Below are 17,203 nucleotides of genomic sequence, written 5' to 3'. Positions count from 1 at the left end.
AACTTTATCTGTTTTATTTGGTTTTGTTTTGTTTTCCAAGTAAAAATGCTGCCTTTTGCTTTGTTTCAACTTTCTGTTTTGTTTTTAGCATTATTCATTTCTGCTGTTTTTAACCCCACCTAAATAATATTCGAAGGCGGAGGAAAACTCTGTATGGCAATACACAAAAAGATAATGCTCTGGTGGGCATTATCAGGGGATGGATGCTGAGGAGCCTTCAGTGCACACTGAATAAAGCGGGATTTATTGCTGACTAAACCTGCATGCCTATTCTCATCTCTGCTAATTTGAGGTAGGAGGACTAATTTATCTGAGACAGGTTGCTCTTTCCCCCGCGCAAATCTCCTCTGGGCTGTTTGGCTCCAACTCCTAAGCCTTTCCCAAGGGAAACCTTTTTGACACAGCCTTTCTCCTGCCCTCAGCAGCACTTCTCCTAATCCTGCATCTTTCCCGGTTGTGTTGTAGTGGCTGCTGCTGCTACCGTCTCCTCCTCCTCCTCTCCCCTCCCCTCCCCTCCCCTGCCGGACTCCTCCCCGCCTCTGCTTCGCCTGCCGCCTCCTCTGGCTTTGTTGATGTTTCACTTTGTTTTAATTCCCGGCTCCCAAGATGGAGGCGGCGCTGGGGCCACGCGAGTTCCTGCGGCTGCTCCCGGGGCTCCTTCTGCTGCTGCCCTCCTGCCTGGCCGCCCCGGAGACGACAGCCGCTTTCTCCCAGCTCGATAGCCAGGTAAGGGAGAGGAAGGGTCTCCGGGCAGCCTCATCTTTATTCTGACGGCACCAGGACGGAGAGTACACGGAGGGAGTGGGGAAGAGGGGCGAGCAGAAGTGGACCCCTCGGAGGAGTCCGATAAAACCAAGAAAGAAGAAATGCAGTGGGTTGGCCCCTAATCTTCCGTGCTCATCTGCCCCTTAATTCGGAGTAAGGAAGCGACATGCTGCTGTAGATAGGCGCGGCGGCGTTGCATTGTTTGTCTTGTCTAAGGTGCCGTGCGAGTGTGCAAGACTGAGTGTGACGTGCAGGAGCTTCGTGTGGACATCCCGAAATGGTGCCCTAGTGCCCACCTGTGTGAAATGCTCAGGCTTGTACACTTTGAAGGTGTTTGGGGGGGGGGTTCTTCCTCCCCCACCCCAGCCCCGTGAAGGAGCGATGTGTATATTAATATGTATGCAGAATTGCATAAGATGTGGCATCAGGCCTTGTGTGGCTTGGATGTTGGTATGAAGTACGTCAGCTGCGTGCTTGCTATATATGCACACAGGCATATGCAAGGGACCGAATGGATATGCGGTGAGAATACAGGATGTCCACTGGGCTAGGTAACACCAAGATTAGATTTTATTTGTCTGATTTGAACTTTGGGATTGAGTGCTTTCTTTAATGCATGTGGTCTGCGTTGAGAGAAGAGCATGATATTCTCAACTGTTTCTGTGCGGAAGCCTTTAATGATAAGCTATCCAACAAAAACAAATTGCTTTTGAGTGGAAAATAAAGAGGAATGTTTAAGTGATTTGTAGGTGTTACAAATCCTGTGATTTGTGGGTGTTACTAGTAGTTTCTTTAAGTTAATCACATGTTATAGCTGTGTTAGCTTGAAGCACAGGAGTGGTTTTGGTACAGTGTCCTTTTCAAGCACTTAAGATTCAACTTCTGATAGCTAGCTAATTGCTAAGAGAGCTAACCCAAAATCTCCATCACAAACATTTGAACAAGCAATGATTAGATTTGGATTAACTTTATCCCTGGTTTTCAGTGTGATGGAGTAGTATATGGAAAGATCCACTTTATGAAGAACTAGCAAAGTAAATACCTCAAGTGAGCATTTATAAGACACACATTCACTCTATGTTTTTTATATCGTTTATGAATGAACTGAAGTTTCACATGAATATGCTGTACTAGAAAAGTCAATAACTTTGCTTTTTGAAAGCATTTTTTATTTTAGAAAAGGAAGGTGCAAGAGTCTGGGGACTCTTCTTTATAAGAGTGGTGCATATTTACTCTTCCGGTAGTGATTCTCTTCACTACTAAGGTGATGGCTACTTGCAAGAAATAGTAGGAAATGTGAGAATCACCCTCTGTGTCTTTGTGGTACGTAATGCACAAAGAGCAAAGGAATAGTTGACACATCATAAAACTTTGATATAAAGAATGCACTTATTTCTTAATAACCCCTAAGAAGTAGATGCTGCTTGCATAAACATAAGGGTAAAAAGATTTTGATCAGTACAGGTGTTCATGACTTGCTAAGGGTCTGGACTGCCAAAAAGAAGTATTTTTGAGGTTCTTTTGTGATTTGTTTTCCTCTATAGCCATCTCAGTGATTCCTAGGAACTATAAAATCAACAGGAGAATATCTAAGAGGAAAGTGCTCAGAAGTTCTGTCCTTCAGGCAAAACACTGCTAGTGTTCATTCCATGAATCTGGAATGATCTTCCTTCAGTTGTTTTACTACTTCCCTACCTCCCTCTTCCCCAAAGAATTCTCATTTTCACCCTCAACATGTAATCTTTACATCTTATATTTTAAAGCCTCCAGAAAGGCTTATTGCACCACTAGAACCTGCTGGTAGAAGTTTACCTTCAGAATACAATTATTTTACAAATATATCTTCTTGAAAAATTGTTAGAGGAAAGGACTAAGAAAGAAAGATATTGAAAGGCAAAATAATAAAATGTCTGTTCAGTCATTTGCTTATGGTGCAATCCTCCTACATGACCACTATTGCACAATTTCTTGAAATTTTTCTAAACTACGTAGAATATGCTCCACAGTTGACTCCCCCCCCCTTTGTTCTGTTGAAATTAGTCATTCTTTGCATTCGTCACAAAGAGAACATTGTGAACTCTGGCCTTTTTGTCATAATTTTGTGGTATAGAGAGTTTTGAACTGAAGGGTCATTAAGTGCACCCAAGAAATACTCTACCCAGTCATGCAGTGTGTGTATTTGGCAGGGCAAAAAATGCTGGGACACCCAAGAGATGTGTAGTGTGTGTGAAAATAATATAATGTGAAAAGTACTGTTTTTTATTGATTTGTATTTTTTATTATTTAAAGTTTTATCACAACATTCACAATATGTGCCAGCATAAAAGGAGGGGAGGGGAAAGAGTGCTGGGCGGGGTGACAGTTAAAGGAAATATAAACCAGGTTATATATACAAAGCCAGCATACCATCAGCTGAAGCACATATGCAGGCTAGTATACATTTGGTAAAATTCAGACCTAAGATGTTCATTGAAACTGCTGTACCTCAGTGAATTATTGTAAGGATAAATGAGCTTGGTGGTAGGGCTGGGTGATATCTGGTTTTCAACATCACAATATACCAATATATCACAATGTCTGAAATAAGGATGGAGCTATGTAGAGGCATTGGCTGGATTCACGGTTTCCCCCACATTGTGATTTTTGCATAGGGCACACATGCACCACCTCCCATGATTTGTGATAAATTGCCAGGTCAAAAATTAAGAAACCCGTATCACAGTATGGACTCCGCCCAGCTCTTCTTGGTGGTTAGGAAATCATGCACATTCTCCTAAGCGTCTTGGAGGAAAGATAGGACATAAATGCAAATAAACAAATAAACAATAAATAAATGAAGCAGTTCCAGAGAGGTTATGCAAACTTAGGTTTGCTAGCTGCAAACCACCCCAAGAGCTTTTTATTTTGTTTTCCTGAAAATATAAATGCCAGCAGTAATTTGGATTCCATCTCTGGTGCTAATTGAATTGTAAGGCAGAGAGCAGAAGTAAAGTATTGGTTAAACTTTTGATAAGTTAGACATTTGTCACAGTGTGGCACGTGCTCTCTATTCATGGCACTCTCATGCACTTGTGTTCTCATATATATAGCTTATAAGCAGTTGGTTGCCTTAATTTTTTTAATTAAAATATAAAGCAGGTGTGGGGAACCTTTGGCTTGTTAGCCCCAGCAATCATGGCCAATGGCTAGGGATGGTGGGAGATGTAGCACTGCAACATCTGGAGAGCCAAAAGTTCCTCACACATCAGCTAAAGGATAATGTGAACATACAACAAATAAGGATATAGTTAATATACCATCATTTTGACAGTTGTTTTAATATAGGAAAACCTGGATATGGAATACAACTGGTGTAATACCTATTCTGGCGCTGTGGGTTAAACCACAGAGCCTAGGACTTGCCAATCAGAAGGTCGGTGGTTCAAATCCCCGCAACGGGGTGAGCTCCCGTTGCTCGGTCCCTGCTCCTGCCCACCTAGCAGTTCGAAAGCACATCAAAGTGCAAGTAGATAAACAGGTACCACTCCGGCGGGAAGGTAAACGGCGTTTCAGTGTGCTGCTCTGGTTCACCAGAAGCGGCTTAGTCATGCTGGCCACATGACCCGGAAGCTGTACGCCAGCTCCCTCGGCCACTAAAGCGAGATGAGCGCCGCAACCCCAGAGTCGGTCACGACTGGACCTAATGGTCAGGGGTCCCTTTAAAAAACAAAAACCTATTCCAGCAACTCAGATGAGAACCTGTTGTGCATTGTAGAATGCAATGTTTATTATTACTCAATATCTGGGGCACAGATCAGGATAAACTGCAGAAAGTGGAAGTAACTTGGTGCCTGTTCATCAGATTACAGTATACGTTTTCTTTACCAACCACACCATGATCAACTGACTGCTAGATCTCACAGCTTTTGAAAACTTGGTTGTATTCAGTTCTTCATAATCTAAAGGTCTGTTATCTAGTTTTTATAAAATTATATTCTACTTTTTGAATATATAGGAAACACTGATAGATTAAAACTGATATTGGAAAGGGTTTTGGAACTGGAAATAGAACCAGCTACCTAGTTGATGCCATATTGAGGAATCTGTAACATGTTTCTTTCTTTGAAACCTCTTTCTCCTTCTCTCATACTTGCAGGAAAGCATCAAGATTAAAGTTACAATGCTGGAAAACAACAGGGATGGGCAGGTATGTCAGACTTCCTGTACTTGCTTTAGCTTAGCCTTTTATCTTGTGATTGTGATCAGTCAGTGGAAATCAAGCATGTATTTAGGGTCTAACTAATCTGTGATAGATACAGAGTAGAAGGTACCGTTGATGGTAGCAAGTGATGGCACCATGTGACTTCTTGTTTTGCTCCCCTAAAAGATGATTGTGATCAGTGGGAATTGCGTATGCCTACTGAATGGCTGGTGTAGCTTTGCAAAGCATTTTGGGGTGTCTCCAGGGAATATGGAGGTGAGAGGATGCAGAATCCTGTGGATCCTCAGCCTTGCTCACTCCATTTTGACCCCTACCACCAGCAAAACATCTACACCTGCAGAGCTTTCCAAACATGTACTGGGGGACCTCTGGTGCCAGCTGCATCCCATAACCACTTGAATGTCAGTTCCATGATTGCAGCCTTAACTTCTTAATGTCTGAATTCTGGTAATTTCTAAAATGATTATTTAGATCAAATAATCTTAACAATTGTGCTTGACCTTGTATTACAAAATGTGGACATTTAACATGTTTGATTCTGTTATTTTCTTTAGGTCATCCTTAATATTACCTATGTAAATGGTCAGGTGTATGTAAATGACTTTCCGCTGAAGAGTGGAGTTGCTCGGATTAAATGTCAGACTTTAATATGTAAGTATTGTTTAATTCCTTACCTGTGCTGTGTGCTTCCATGCAGTTCACCACTCATGAATAATGGTATAATAAATAACACTATACTATATACACATCTGTACTGTTAAAAATAAATCTCCACTGTTAAGGTATATTTAAAATAGAAAAAAATATGGAGTGCCCTCTCTATTTCTCATCCACAGTGCTCATATATTCTGCCCATAAAAAATAATGAGTTCAAACCTTCCCTTTCTGGAACAGTTAGCGAAGTTCCTGTTCAGTTAATTTATTTGTTAAAGGCAAAGAATTTGTGCCGTAGACTAGGCAGTATAAATGCAAGGATGTGACTCCACCCTGATAAGTCCTGTCTGTCTCCTTTCTTAAACTGGCATATATCCAGATACAGTTGTGTAAAAGAAAGAATAATAATAGAATGTTGGGAGAGTCTTTCCGATAATCTTTCTTCTCCTGTAGACTTTCTTAGTTTAAGTTCAATCTCTGCTAGAACTAGAGATTTGATTGAAAAGATTTCCTAGTAATTTTTATAATGTAGTTATTGAAAATGGAAATACTGTTTCCCCACCCCCTCCCAATCTGCTTTGTCCTGGACAGAAACATCCTGATTTGGGTGTACAGGCAACATTTTACATAATGAATGAAGCTAAAGCAATTACTTTCTATGGAAGAACATTTTATGCACAGAGTAGTCTCTTGATGCACTGGTTATGGGTGGTCTCAAGGTTAAGTTCTGAGATCATCTACCCTTTATGATCAGCTCTTGCACTAAGGGCATGCTAATGTGTTTTAAGCATTGGCTTTTGAAAGCCTAAAACATTATGTATTAATAAGTAAACATGGTTTACTTTAAGGAGACCAGGCAGTGGCTCATCATGGTTTGGATGCAGCAAAAGTGCTCCTATGCTTAAAAAAATTAGTATAGATCTTCTAAAGGAAGTAAGTTCTCTTGAACTGAGTATGTCTCAATAACCATATTTAGAAATGAGCTCTCACTGTTCTTTACTCAGATGCAGTCAACTCTCAAACCATCACAATACAAATTTGTATTGATTTAATATAAAATCTAACTGCTGTTGGTTCTGTAAGCCTTACGTTTGAGTTTCTGTTAAATTTCCAAGATAATAATATAAAATGGTTCTGGGGTTGTATAATAAGAGTGCATGTTATTAATTCCCACAATGCATTCAGACATCCACTTTGCCTTACTGGAGGGATGGAGGGAGGTCAGGGTAGGAGGGGGTCTCAACTGACACTAAATACCCCAATTCTTGCAGAAGAAAATAGTGGTAGTTGGAACAAGCCCTTATTTTTTTTTGTCTTAAACTCCAAAGACTGATTTGACTTGTGTATTGTGGATAGAAGCTGCCTACATATTACCAACAGGGTTGGACGCATGCATGTGCAAAGCCAGCAAGATAGCCGCTCCTTCCCTAACAGAAATGTCCATAGGAGCAAGGATATAGTACTTGCCCCTGGGGCAGGGAGTTTGGATGATTGAATGGAAGCAAGTGTCCTATCATTTGCTTTCCTTCATTTTTGTGCCAAAAAGTCGTGGGGAGATTGGTCTTGGTAGACATGGTACACGCGGGTGGCGCTGTGGTCTAAACCACTGAGACTCTCGGGCTTGCGATCAGAAGGTCAGTAGTTTGAATCCCCATGATGGGGTGAGCTCCTGTTGCTCTGCCCCAGCTCCTGCCAACCTAGCAGTTCGAAAGCACACCAGTGCAAGCAGATAAATAGTTATCGCTGTGGCGGGAAGGTAAACGGCGTTTCCGTGCGCTCTGGTTTCCATCACAGTGTCCTGTTGCATCAGAAGCGGTTTAGTCCTGCTGGCCACATGACCAGGAAAGCTGTCCATGGACAAATGCCAGCTCCCTTGGCCTGAAAGCGAGATGAGCGCGGCAACCCCATAGTCGCCTTGGACTGGACTTAACCGTCCAGGGGTACTTTACCTTTACCTAGACACTTGCTGTGTGCACTTATCTGAACACTATACCTGCTCCCCTTTGTCTGCTACCAATTTTCACAAGTCCAAGCTTTAGTGGGAATGCAGTGCTGAACTCAGTTCTTGGGAACCCTATGGAATGAAGGAGGCTGCTTGTGTTTCCACTTGATTTTTAGGAAAACAAATACGCAGATGATAAAAAAGTATTCTTGTTTGCATTCAGGAAAACCTTTGTACTCTCTTGGCCCATGACCACTTCTTTTGAAAGCTGCCTTGAATCCAGCAACAAGCAGTTCTGTTCCAGTGCAGTGAGGAGCCAAATCTAATCTGAAATGCACGGATCACCCATTTATGTGTACCTTGTTTTTAGAGATCATATCTCTCTGTATAACCACTATATGACACACAGTTCTTCATTGATAGTGGAGAGTAGTAACTCTGAAACACTACAGGAAGAGGAGCGATTAGGAATTGTCAGCGTTCGCATTATGGTCCACGAATGGCCGATGGCATCCAGATCCAACTTGCGATTGATTGTTGTTCAAGAGGAAGTGACAGAAATTGATGAAAAGCGGGTAAGTCATACCACTTTAAATTATTATATTTGTTGGCCAGTTTTTAAATTCATTGGAGCACTTTGTTCCACCGTGAATGGGTAGTTTAGTTGTATGATATGATACGGTGTCCGATGTTTATGCTATTATATGTCCTCTTTGGGCAGTGGACCCCAAGTACATTATTTATTTACTTTAAGTATATTCTGCTCCGTATTTAAACAAAAACATTGAAGCTGTTTACTAAAGGAATTAATCTAAAAAAAATGCAATACAAATTCCACATTTAAAACTAAACAGCAGCAGCAGTCACCCCACATTTTGAGTAACATAAGCAACAATAAATATCTTTTAAAATATACATAAGTAAAAGAACTAAAAACCACAAAACAAATAGGATTTAAAAAGAAACCATAACACCACAACAATATATACTGTATATCATCACCAAACAGGGCTTTCCAGGGACAGGGAGAAGACAGAGCTCATCTAGACTGGGACCCATTGGAAAGCCAGCCCTGCTGCTGTCACCTAATGATATTGACCTAATACCTGTTAACAGAATTTCTAGTACACAGCTCTTTTCAACTGTAGTCTGATCTTATTGTAAAATCCACTCCTGTACTGCAGAAATTAATGATTCTAATCAAGAAACTGTCAAAAGAGACACTCTCTTTCTTCTTGTTGCCACACACATTTAATAACAGTGCTTTCAAAGAAAAAGGGTTCTGAGTTCTATAAAAGTGACAAAACTCTTCCTCTCAAATAGTTCTGGTATCCTGGTGATTTACTTAAAATGTATGGTGTTTTTAAATTTTCAGCATGAGATAACTTGCCACACCCAGTTGAGTATTGTGTACCACTGTGTACAGTACAGTACTGTTTACAGTAATTCTGTGTTGTATTGTGTTTAGTGCTCTAATTGTTTTATACAATATGCTCAGAAATGTGAAATGAACTAAGTGTGAAGTGAACTACTAGGTATTTGTTTGCTTCAACTCTACTGTTCAATGCTCAAGTCTAAGTTTCAACAGAAGTGTCAGTGTGGATAGGTAATTCTTGATCATGTCAGCATTCCAGCTTGGGCACCTGAAAGCCTGGCAGAGGGCTGAACGATAAAACTTACATCAACAAACGGCATCCTGCGACATTCCTCTTCATTGACATGTCTCTAAATTGTTAGGGTTTAGCACTTTACAGTCAGATTGGATTCCACCCCCCCTTCACAACTCATCATGTCAGTGTTGGCATCAGGTAGGATGATCTGAATTACTAGTGACAAAAGGGCAGGAAAATAAACAAACCAGTTCTGTAATTAATATATGACGGTGCTCTAATTTTGGTGCCAAGACTTATTCAGTGAGCACTCATGGCATCCCATCTCCTCCTAAAGAGTTAATAGATTGGTGATTTGTTTAGAAAGTTTCGTTTTCTGAATTCCAGCATGAGAGAACTTTCCCCATCCAGTTGCATTCTATGCATAATGGGGAATTGTTGTCCAGTAAGTCTGTGTTGTGTTATTTTTAGCACTCCCATTGTTTTATGCACTACACTCAGTCTGCTGCTTATTTCTGAGTGTGATAAATGCAGCCATTAGTTTGTTTAAATGCCTTTTTTCAGCTGAAGAGTAGGGTAAAAATACTTCAAAATACATATGCCTGCTCTTTCTCTTCCCTTTTAAGGGAGAACCAGTCAGGATATTAAGTACAATTACTGAAGCTGAAATAACAGCAACAGACACTTTGGAAACAAGTTCTACTGATTCAGAGTCATTTACTTCCAGTTAAGCACTTGGTAGAGTTTACACATCATTTATTAAAGATTTCTCATTACCATACTATTCCAGGCGATGTGATTCACAAGATGCCTGTCTCATTTTTATCCCCATGGACTTTTGTAAATTCTATTCTGCATTGAGTTCAGAATGCGGCATATTAGAACAAAAATTCTACACCTTTATAGTGACAACTTGGGAGGAGGGGAAACACCTTGAGTCCTTGGTGAAAAGCCCCTGTGAAAATCAGCCCGACACTTGGTGGCAACTGAAAGGGCAACTTCATTGTTATGAGTGATCAGAAAAGGGAACTTTGTGGGGCTGTATGTTAGTTATGTTAGAAAAGCTCAGGATGTTACTGGTTCAAATCCACACAGAGACAGAAACCTTTTAGGGAGATGGGTGCAGTCCAGGTAGGCTGGAGCTGCTTCCTCTGAAGAGCTGCTTCCAGTCAGTGATGACCGAGCAGTTAACATGCCACTCTCCATATGCCATGGACTATAACTTCCAACTTTCCTGACCACTGGCCATGCTGGAGCCCAACAACATCTGATGGGCACCATGATAGCTGTAAACAATACTGAGCTGGATGGACAAAATAATCTGACTCGGTATAAGGCAACTTATACTATATATTCACAGAACTGAAAATAAAAGGGTGCCATTATTTAAGTCTGTGGGGTATTCCTTCCTTATCTGAGTGCAGTTGTGGTGGTAGAGGGTCCCGTGTTTGGATTAGAATGAGGGGGCAGCTTCCTTCCATCCCATGATTTTGGAACTCAGGAGGCAGAACTTTCCAGGAATTGATGTGTTCATGGTCAGTCATGTCCAAGTATGGGAGCATCGTTTGGAAGGGAGGGGGAAGGAGCAAGCCATTCATTCATTCCCTCCCATCCAGTCAAACAGAGGCAGCTCCTTTCTTCATCAGTTAGGCCACAGCTAACAGATGCTGTTCTGTGGATAGTTCTATTAGCCAGATGCATGAAATACTAGCATTGAGATCATCAGATGAAACTGACAGCTCATACAGGAATTAACATTTGGCACAGAATTATTCGCGATTCTCTTCTTCAATTACTTTAAAACAAAACAGCATTTCCATACCACATGACACTGCTGCTTTTTCATACTTCCCCACATTGGCCCTCATTCTAGAGAGATGTTCAGCATGTTTATGTTGTAGTGGGTAGGCCCCATTTCCTGGTAATGTTTTAATGACAGATTAGGAGCATGGGTTTGTTGGCTATTTGCAGATTAGTTGCACTGTAGAAAGCTTGTTGGGGAGACCACACATTACAAGGAACACAAAATAACTTTAGCTAGGTTTTAATAACAAAAACAAAAACTCCTTTTACATTAAATATATCAATAAGCATAACCCAACCACCAGGGTACTGAGAGAGCTAGGTGCTGCTCTTTATATACTATACCCAATTGCTGACACAGCTTAATTAACAGAACTTAACAGCACCTGCTATACTGCTTCACAGCTGTAAAACTAGGTCACGTTATTTGCTCTGGCCCTTAAAGAAATACACATCTTGTGGAACAATAATGAACCTTCAAATTTCAAGAGACAATTCAACAGGGTTGCTCTTTAGAAGAGAGTCGATATCACATCCTGCACTTCACCTTAATATCTCTTTAGTGAGACTCCAAAAAGGGCTACAGTGAGTGGAATCTTTATTTAACGAGGAAGAACTATGGTTCACTGGTAGAGCATCTGCATTGCTTGAAAAGGTATGAGGTTCAGTCCCCAGCATCTCCAGTTTGGGCTGGGAATGGCTCCTGCCTGAAGAGTGGCTACTGGTCAGTGTTGACAATACTCCGCTAGATGGACCATGGGTCTGGCTCAGTATAAGGCAGCTTCCTATGTTCTAAATCAAACAGACTTTTCATCTTGGCATTCTGTTTATCTTTTATACATCTGCCTTTTTATTTTCACCATTTCAAAAAAGCACCTACTGCTCCGGTTTCAAGAGGATTACTCATAAATAGTTATACCTCTCTTTTGCAGGTTCAGCAAGATGAAGTGACTGAAATAGACATCTTGGTAAAGGACTTAAGAGTCCTTAGGCACTCAAATTACACTGTTCCTTTGAAGGAGAGCATGCTGTATTCCATCCCCAGAGACAACGATATCTTGTTCACACTTCCAAACATTGCAGGAAAAGGTATGCAGTGATGCTGATCTCTGACAAACCGGTTTGACTTCTTCATTACAGAAAGTGTTGCCATAATTTTTTGCCTTTTCATTTAAGTTTTCCTGTATTACTTTTCAGTATCCATACACCGAAAGGGAGAACATCCAATCTATTTTAAGTTGATTGATTTTAAAATGTCTATAGGCTGCTTTTCCGATGTTCTAAGTGGTGTGCATCATTTAAGAACAACTTGGTAAATGAAAGCAGCAAATAATGATAAAACAATCCCCAAACTAGTGAATCAGCCAAAATGCCAGCTAAGAAGTCTTTCAAGTCTTATGGGAAATGTCCAGAAATTGACTCCTCAATTTTAAAGGCAGGTCAAATTTGTTTGTTTGTCATTCTTTTTAGTCTGTTGTATTGTGAAACAAAATGCACAGGTATATTTGGATATTCTCAAAATGTAGCATTACTTTGTTATTTTGCTTGCTTGCTTTCCCCTGGAATTATCTATGGAGGTGGGGAGACATCTACTTGTTAAGCTAACCTCTTTCTTTTCTTTTTAAAAAATAGATATTGAAAGCCCACTACAAACAACCAGTCACTACCTTCTAAGACAAGTAGAAACTACAGTGGATGAAGAGACAATGCCTGGCAAGTTGCCAGAGACTCCTCTCAGAACAGAGCCTCCATCCTCTTACAAGGTCTTTTCTGTTACTGTTACACCACTATTGTAGGGTGGGGCATTCCCATGAGACATTCCAGGAGCCTAAATTATGTGGGGGACAACAAAACAGCAGGGCAGAGTACTGCTGGGACAGAGGAAACTGCTCCCTACCCTTTCCGAAAAATATCATAGAGTTATTCTGATTGCAGAAGGGACTTCAACCCAAAACCCCAATGGTAGGGAAGGCCAAGAGCTGGGAGTACATGAACCTTTCAGAGATGAGAATTCACAGTGCCCGAGGCCAAGCTTGTGTGTTCTCAGCTCCTTTCCTCCTGGCATATGAGAGCACAGGTGTCTTTTTGCACATTCAGCTGAACTCTTACTGGTTGGGAGTATGGTCTTCCTCCTGCTCTACAAGATGATTGAACATATGTGATGTTCATCAAGGAGCTGAATGTTTCTTGCCCTGTAACTGAACACAAAAGAGAAAAGTTAATTTAAACATGAAAAAGAAAACATGAAACCAAACTAAGAACCAATTGTATTATAGTCAAAATCATGTGCAAAAAAAGACATATATACCTTGAGCTAAAATGTATTGGTATTTGTATGCTAATTCTAGAAGTTTCAGATCCAAGATAAGCAAATTAAAAGTTCCTGGAATTAAAGAAAAGCATATTTTTAAAACATAGTTAAAATATCAGAAACCTAATGGTGATAATCTGTTTCCTACTCCTGGGTATAAAAATCCACAGGCCCCACTAGGAGTGAAGTTAGTCTGCATCAAAGAGGACATTACATATAATAAATTTAAAATCATAAAAGAAGAAATCCAATCACAGAAATACCAGGCGTCCAAAATAATATATTATGAACATATTATTATGCTCCTGACCAAAACTCTGATGATGATTTTCAGACAGACAAGCTGGGTAGGCAGCCAAAGGAGAAACTATTGTGATAATGGACAACTTAAATTATCCTCACTCTGGGTAAATATCAGGTCATAACAAAAAGACAAATTTCTAGATACAATAAATACTTTTTTCTCAAATTCAGCATTTCATAATCAGTGTAAGCTTGCCCAGAAAGTTCAGTAGCGTGGCATTCAATTTCAGAAGAGGAAGTGTCTAAAAATGAGAGGTTAGTTACAAAGGAAGTTGAAAAAATTCTGCTTACTGCTGCAGTCCCCAGAGCCATTTTCCACACTGTCACCAATGGTCTCCCAAGTCTCTGGAACAGATTTTTGAGGGACATGGTGGGGTTATAGAGAGAAGTAGTAAATTGGCACCAATTACTTCTCCTTCTCTTATATAAACAGACCCCTCTGCTAGATCAAGAGCTGTTCCAGTATCACCCAATAATTATAACAGAGTCAGATAAAAATGTACAGGTGCAAACGAGTCCAAGAGAACGCCAGTGTGGTTAAATAGCAATGTCAAGGAAGCAGTCAAAGGCAAGTTAGTACCCTTTTTGAACAAAGGAGGGAAACAAAACAAAATCAGCCAAAACAAGTGTAAGTTTATGAGGCAAGCACAGAAGGAATTTGAGAAGCTTCTGGCAACTGGGGGGGGGGAGAGAGGGGAAGGGAAACTTTCCTTCCATGATCTTCTTTTTGTTCACTTATCTTAAGATCTAAGTATCTGTGTGGATTCAGCATATATATCATGTGCTGAAGGCATAGAAGAGGAAAAAGCTGCTGCTGTCAGGCGGTGTTTGCAAACTTCACCTCTAAACTGGCCGCTGTTGGATAGAGTGCAGGCCTAGAGCCACCAGTCTGATCCGCCCCCGCTAGTCTTAATTTCTCAATGGGATGTGAAAGATGCTTTATTAAGAGTGACTCACGCCCACCTTTTACTGTCAGCCCACTGTTTATTTATCAGTAAATAAATAGTGGTTGAGAGCTAAAAAATCATTTAAATTGGAGCAGTTGGGCTTCCAAAGAGGATCTATGGTCTGAGATTTGAAACAGATATAACACCTTCTGTGTTTAGTGGATCAGGGCATCAGTGATGGGTAATTAACTGGCAGTATTGTTGCATTTGCAGGTGATGTGCCAGTGGGTGGAATACTTGAGAAAAGAGCTCTGCAGGTTCTGGCTGCAGTCCTTTCCAGTGTTCTTTGATCTAATGTTGGTCATTGTTGTTGGAGTTGTTGGAGCAGCTTTAATCATCAAAGTCTTAAAAGTGTTTTGCCCCTCATGTGAACCCAGGTAAATGCCTTTCTACATTTCATTCTGTAGAAGCAAACTGTTACTTCAGAAAAAAAGCAGCTTATTTCTGACTACAGTTTTCTTTCCTTGCTTAAATTTTTGTGAGCATAGTCCAGTTCCACAAATGTAGTTCTCCTAAAATATTATAGAAGAATGGTTTTAAAAGGGTCAATATATTATATTTCAGGTGCAGCTGTTTTGAACAGTTGCTCTTCCTAATAGGCACTATAAACGCAGAAGACAAACTTTTTTTTAACAGTCTTAGCTTACCATGCTTACATATCTGTTGAAGTAAACTTGTTTTTGTTGTACAGTTTTCAGTTCTGAAGCTGAAACAACACTGTTAAACTGGGCATGACAACTGGTAAGAAAAACCTTGAATTTCTGAAGTCTAGATTTTAATGACTACCTGCTTCTTTTTCAGGGGAGTCCTTCAGGTTGATCTCAGTGTCGTCCCTGTGGTCGGGATCAGCTTACTTCCAGATATTCCAGAGAAGACAGATAATATAGAGGAAAAATGTATTTAAACACATTCACCTTAATTGTATGAATTTGTTGACACGGTATTTGACACTTGATTCTTAATATATTGTGTACCCTTTCCTATACAGACTATGAACTATCAATGTTTTAAAATGTTTTAAGAGGCCCCAAAGACTACATCTCCACTTCAACCACCTTAATAAGTTATTGACAGAAGGGGGGGGGGAAATAGCAGTTTCCTTCCATAAGGACTTCAGCAAGTTCTAACTTCTATGAAGTAATTTCCCATCTCCTCATAAAATCATCCCGACTACACTGGTTGCATGAACCTGCCACACTAATCTAAATAACCTGCTGCCTTGAAACATCCTGAAATTTCAGTAATGATACGTGAACATAATTAAGACTGCAGCCTTAAGCTCCACAGAGCAATGAAAATAATAAGTCATTAGACCCCAGCAACATGGAATAGCATGGACAGGATTGTACACACCTGTGAGAAAAGGAAAGCTAATTTAGGCCTGCTGTCCTTAAGCGTGCCTTATGGGAGAGGTCGAGAGATAGCTTTCATCCTGCTCTTACAGCAAATTCAGTATTAGTGCGGTGCTTTTTGGTGCATGAAAGGCAATCTAACATTACAAGCACTTTATTCAGTCATTTTTTTAAAAAGGCCTCTTCCCACTAAAAGTTGTGTTTGTAAAACTGTACTTCTTGAAGTTGCAGTACAGTATAAATGCCTCTTACCCAAGAGAAAATGTCTTCAAGATCCCGATTTACTAAGAATTGTTTTACATATGGATTTGTACGATCACAGCTTTACAATAAATCCTTATCTGTTGAGAGAAACTGGAGGCCTTGTATCATTCATGTCTATCAAGGACAGCAAGGCCCGACTCTTGCAAAACTGGTTTGCTTCGTATATTTTACAGGGGGTGGTTTATTTCACAGAGTTGCTACACTACCCTTCAGCATTACTGCTCCGAACATGCCTAACAAAAACACACCAGATGTATTTAACTGCTTAGAGGCGAAGAAAGCAGCAATGTAAAATAAATTCTCAGCAGCAGATAAAAAACCCAATCACAGATTTAAAAAGCTTTAGGACTGTGTTGAAGGGACGCGGGTGGCGCTGCGGTCTAAACCACTGAGCCTAGGGCTTGCTGATCAGAAGGTCGGCGGTTTGAATCCCCGCGACGGGGTGAGCTCCCGTTGTTCGGTCCCAGCTCCTGTCAACCTAGCAGTTCGAAAGCACTAAGTGCAAGTAGATAAATAGGTACCGCTCTGGTGGGAAGGTAAATGGCGTTTCCGTGTGCTGCTCTGGTTTGCCAGAAGCGGCTTAGTCATGCTGGCCACATGATCTGGAAGCTGTCTGTGAACAAACGCTGGCTCCCTCGGCCTATAGAGTCGCAACCCCAGAGTCGTCCGCGACTGGACCTAACAGTCAGGGGTACCTTTACCTTTAGGATTGTGTTGAGGAGTGTTGCTCAGCGGACCGTAAGGAGTCTGTCAGCAGAATAGGGAGGGAAGCAGCATCTCCTCCCCTGCACATCCCTCCTAAGTTAGTATGGAGGGCTGGGGACTTTCCAGAGCAGATTTGGAGAGAGGAAGGGAAATTGCTTTGCTCCTTATTCTGCTGCTGGAAGCCTTACCTTCAGCCAAGCACCACCACTGAATGATCAAATGCTACTTTGGGGGCTCTTTCTACAGCTGAAAGATGGCACATAAATGCCTTTATAACATGAAAGGCCTGGGGAAATAAAAAAATATATTTGCTTGATGCCAGAAAGATAACGGAGGATGCAACAAC

The 17,203-nt window shown here is 40.8% G+C and overlaps 1 protein-coding gene across 1 annotated transcript; it reads left to right on the top strand.

Moving 5' to 3' along the window:
- Positions 1-567: 567 nt before the first annotated feature.
- Positions 568-16,242, top strand: GINM1 (glycosylated integral membrane protein 1). The gene is made up of 8 exons (XM_082215331.1): positions 568-726; positions 4,901-4,951; positions 5,521-5,617; positions 7,986-8,137; positions 11,908-12,064; positions 12,608-12,738; positions 14,750-14,913; positions 15,338-16,242. Exons 1-8 carry the CDS (start codon positions 607-609, stop codon positions 15,438-15,440), a joined length of 975 nt encoding a protein of 324 aa, XP_082071457.1. The 5' UTR covers positions 568-606; the 3' UTR covers positions 15,441-16,242.
- The last annotated feature ends 961 nt before the right edge of the window (positions 16,243-17,203 follow it).

This window comes from Podarcis vaucheri (genome assembly GCF_965113315.1).
Source record: "Podarcis vaucheri genome assembly, chromosome: 3".
Taxonomy (NCBI): domain Eukaryota; kingdom Metazoa; phylum Chordata; class Lepidosauria; order Squamata; family Lacertidae; genus Podarcis; species Podarcis vaucheri.
This window is presented reverse-complemented; position numbering and strand designations above follow the sequence as displayed.

Excerpts from the sequence above, each read along its gene's own strand:
- GINM1 (XM_082215331.1), top strand. The coding sequence starts at position 607 with ATGGAGGCGGCGCTGGGGCCACGCGAGTTCCTGCGGCTGCTCCCGGGG. Across the intron at positions 12,065-12,607 it reads TCCAAACATTGCAGGAAAAG|ATATTGAAAGCCCACTACAA; the intron begins GTATGCAGTGAT and ends TTTAAAAAATAG. Across the intron at positions 12,739-14,749 it reads AGCCTCCATCCTCTTACAAG|GTGATGTGCCAGTGGGTGGA; the intron begins GTCTTTTCTGTT and ends TTGCATTTGCAG.